At 43.1% G+C, this 2138-nt stretch overlaps 1 protein-coding gene across 1 annotated transcript; it reads right to left on the reverse strand.

The window, feature by feature from the left end:
- Window positions 1–708: 708 nt before the first annotated feature.
- Window positions 709–1824, reverse strand: LOC124272594. Its single transcript, XM_046707795.1, has one exon. The coding sequence runs from the start codon at window positions 1822–1824 to the stop codon at window positions 709–711; it is 1116 nt and encodes a 371-aa protein (XP_046563751.1).
- Between the last annotated feature and the right edge of the window lie 314 nt (window positions 1825–2138).

Here is a 2138-nt window from a genome sequence, read left to right on the forward strand (position 1 = left end):
AGTACCACTGGATGTGCTTCACCTGACCGTGGATTTTTGACCATAGGAGTAGAGCGACTTACTGCAGAACAGATACTGACACTTCGGAAGCTTACCCCATTGAACCTTCTCCGCCTCAAGTCGTGGTCTCGTGACATTTCATCGCTCCCTGACATCGACGAGGCTGTTGTGAAGAAATATCTCCTTGGATGTAACATTTTAGACAAGAGTCAACTCAAGACATACAAACTTTCTCGTGCATATAAGTTGAGGACAATATTCACTCAGTTCTTGTGACACAACATCCGGAATATTCCGAGTTGTATTGCATCCAGGCTAGGTGCAATCCCTCGCAAAGCACACAGGCAGAGGATGTTAAAGCGCTTCACCTGGTGCTCGACACCGTGACTGGAGACCCCTGTTCTGCATATTGTACTTGTACTATTGGGTAAGTACATATGAAGTTCATGTTATTTATTTTTCATTAGCCTGAGACTATGTAAGAAATAAAGTCCTGGTTGTCATTGCCCATTAAGATAATGTATGTACCATTGTCATGTCAAATGAGCCATAACATTCACAATTATGTGTGGTGTTCACAAAATGAGATCACATTGGTTGTAAATATATCAATCAACCTCTACTCCAGTGTTGTTACTTTTTCACTCTTCTTTGCCATTACATTGACAAAACACAAGCATAACAAGCATACAATATTAGAATACATTCTTAATCGTTTAAAATAGGTCTTTGCAGATTAACAAGGTATGAACAAACTCTAAATGTTTGTTCAATCATATCCTTTTGGTCCATTCGGATGGAGTTCTCAAGAATGTGGAAAGTTTTGATGCGTTGGATGACACGTTCGATGTGTATACGTGCACTGCTGATTTGCGCTGAGCGCCAAGCTTCAGTAGCAGAGAACTGAGGCCTGTCTCTGCCCTTGAAATGTGGCATTATCATCTTAACACCAAGTGAGCGGAGTTCTTCAGTCGCAAGGAAACCGCGGTCGGCCATGGCGCTGGAACCTGGAGCTAGGTTGGACATGAGCTTCTCACTGTTGAGTGTTATGTGTTTGTCTGTAGCTCTTCCTCCCAACGCTGCTGACACAAAATTCACAGCTTGACGTGGGCCCATTCCAACTAGCAATTTCACAGTGTCATGGTGTTTGTAGTTGGAAAATGTTTCTTTTCGTACCTGAAGGTCCATAGAGCGCTGTGAGAAGAGTTCTGTGCAGTCAAGCGTTATCGTCACTTCTGGAAATGGGGCCATACATGGCATTGTCTGCACATGACTGAGATCAACTGCGACCATCTCAAAATAGGCAGTCAGCTCGTTGTTCATGAAGTCGATCCAAGTTGTGAAGATTCTTGACAAAGTAGATACACTTACTCCAGTTCTCAAATGCATGTCTCTTAACTCCATACCTCGCTTAAGTCGCACGAGCACAAGAAATAGTTCCTCTTGGAAGTTTAGTGTGCGTTCCTTTCCAGGCTTCTTAATGGAACGACGTGTGTTGTTACATGACTGTTGATGTCTCCAGTAGTTAAGCCCCCCGTCACATCTTCTATGCAGAAACATAGCCAGTACTTCAAAAGTATTGTAGTTTGGTAGATTGGTCATGTAGTGGAAATTCACTTCATTGTCCTTATAGCTGGATAGACAGAGTGTCTTCTTCTTCAGGTTTTCATTCTCGCGTTGAAGATGCTGAAGCTGAAGTTTTAACTTCTCCATCTCATCGTTGCAGGGAGTCCATCCATCTATATACGGAGTAGCCAAGTCTTCGTAGTTATGAGTCATCCGAGATGTGTAGTCTTCAGACTTGAGGCTCTTCTTCAGAAGCATGTGTAGAGTCTTCAGAAGCAGTGTAGAGTATAGAGTGTAGAGTTCAGAAGCATGTGTAGAGTCTTCAGAAGCATGTGTAGAGTAGAGTCTTGTGAAGCAGAAGCTTCAGGTGTAGAGTCTTCAGAAGCATGTGTAGAGTCTTCAGAAGCAGGTGTAGAGTCTTCAGAAGCATGTGTAGAGTCTTCAGAAGCATGTGTAGAGTCTTCAGAAGCATGTGTAGAGTCTTCAGGAGCATGTGTAGAGTCTTAGAGTCTTCAGAAGCATGGGTAGAGTCTTCAGAAGCATGTGTAGAGTCTTCAGAAGCAGGTGTAGAG

This window comes from Haliotis rubra, unplaced genomic scaffold (assembly GCF_003918875.1).
Source record: "Haliotis rubra isolate DU_JTF1 unplaced genomic scaffold, ASM391887v1 Scf1708, whole genome shotgun sequence".
NCBI lineage: Eukaryota > Metazoa > Mollusca > Gastropoda > Lepetellida > Haliotidae > Haliotis > Haliotis rubra.

Coding starts and splice junctions, on each gene's coding strand:
- LOC124272594 (XM_046707795.1), bottom strand. CDS start 1,824: ATGCTTCTGAAGAAGAGCCTCAAGTCTGAAGACTACACATCTCGGATG.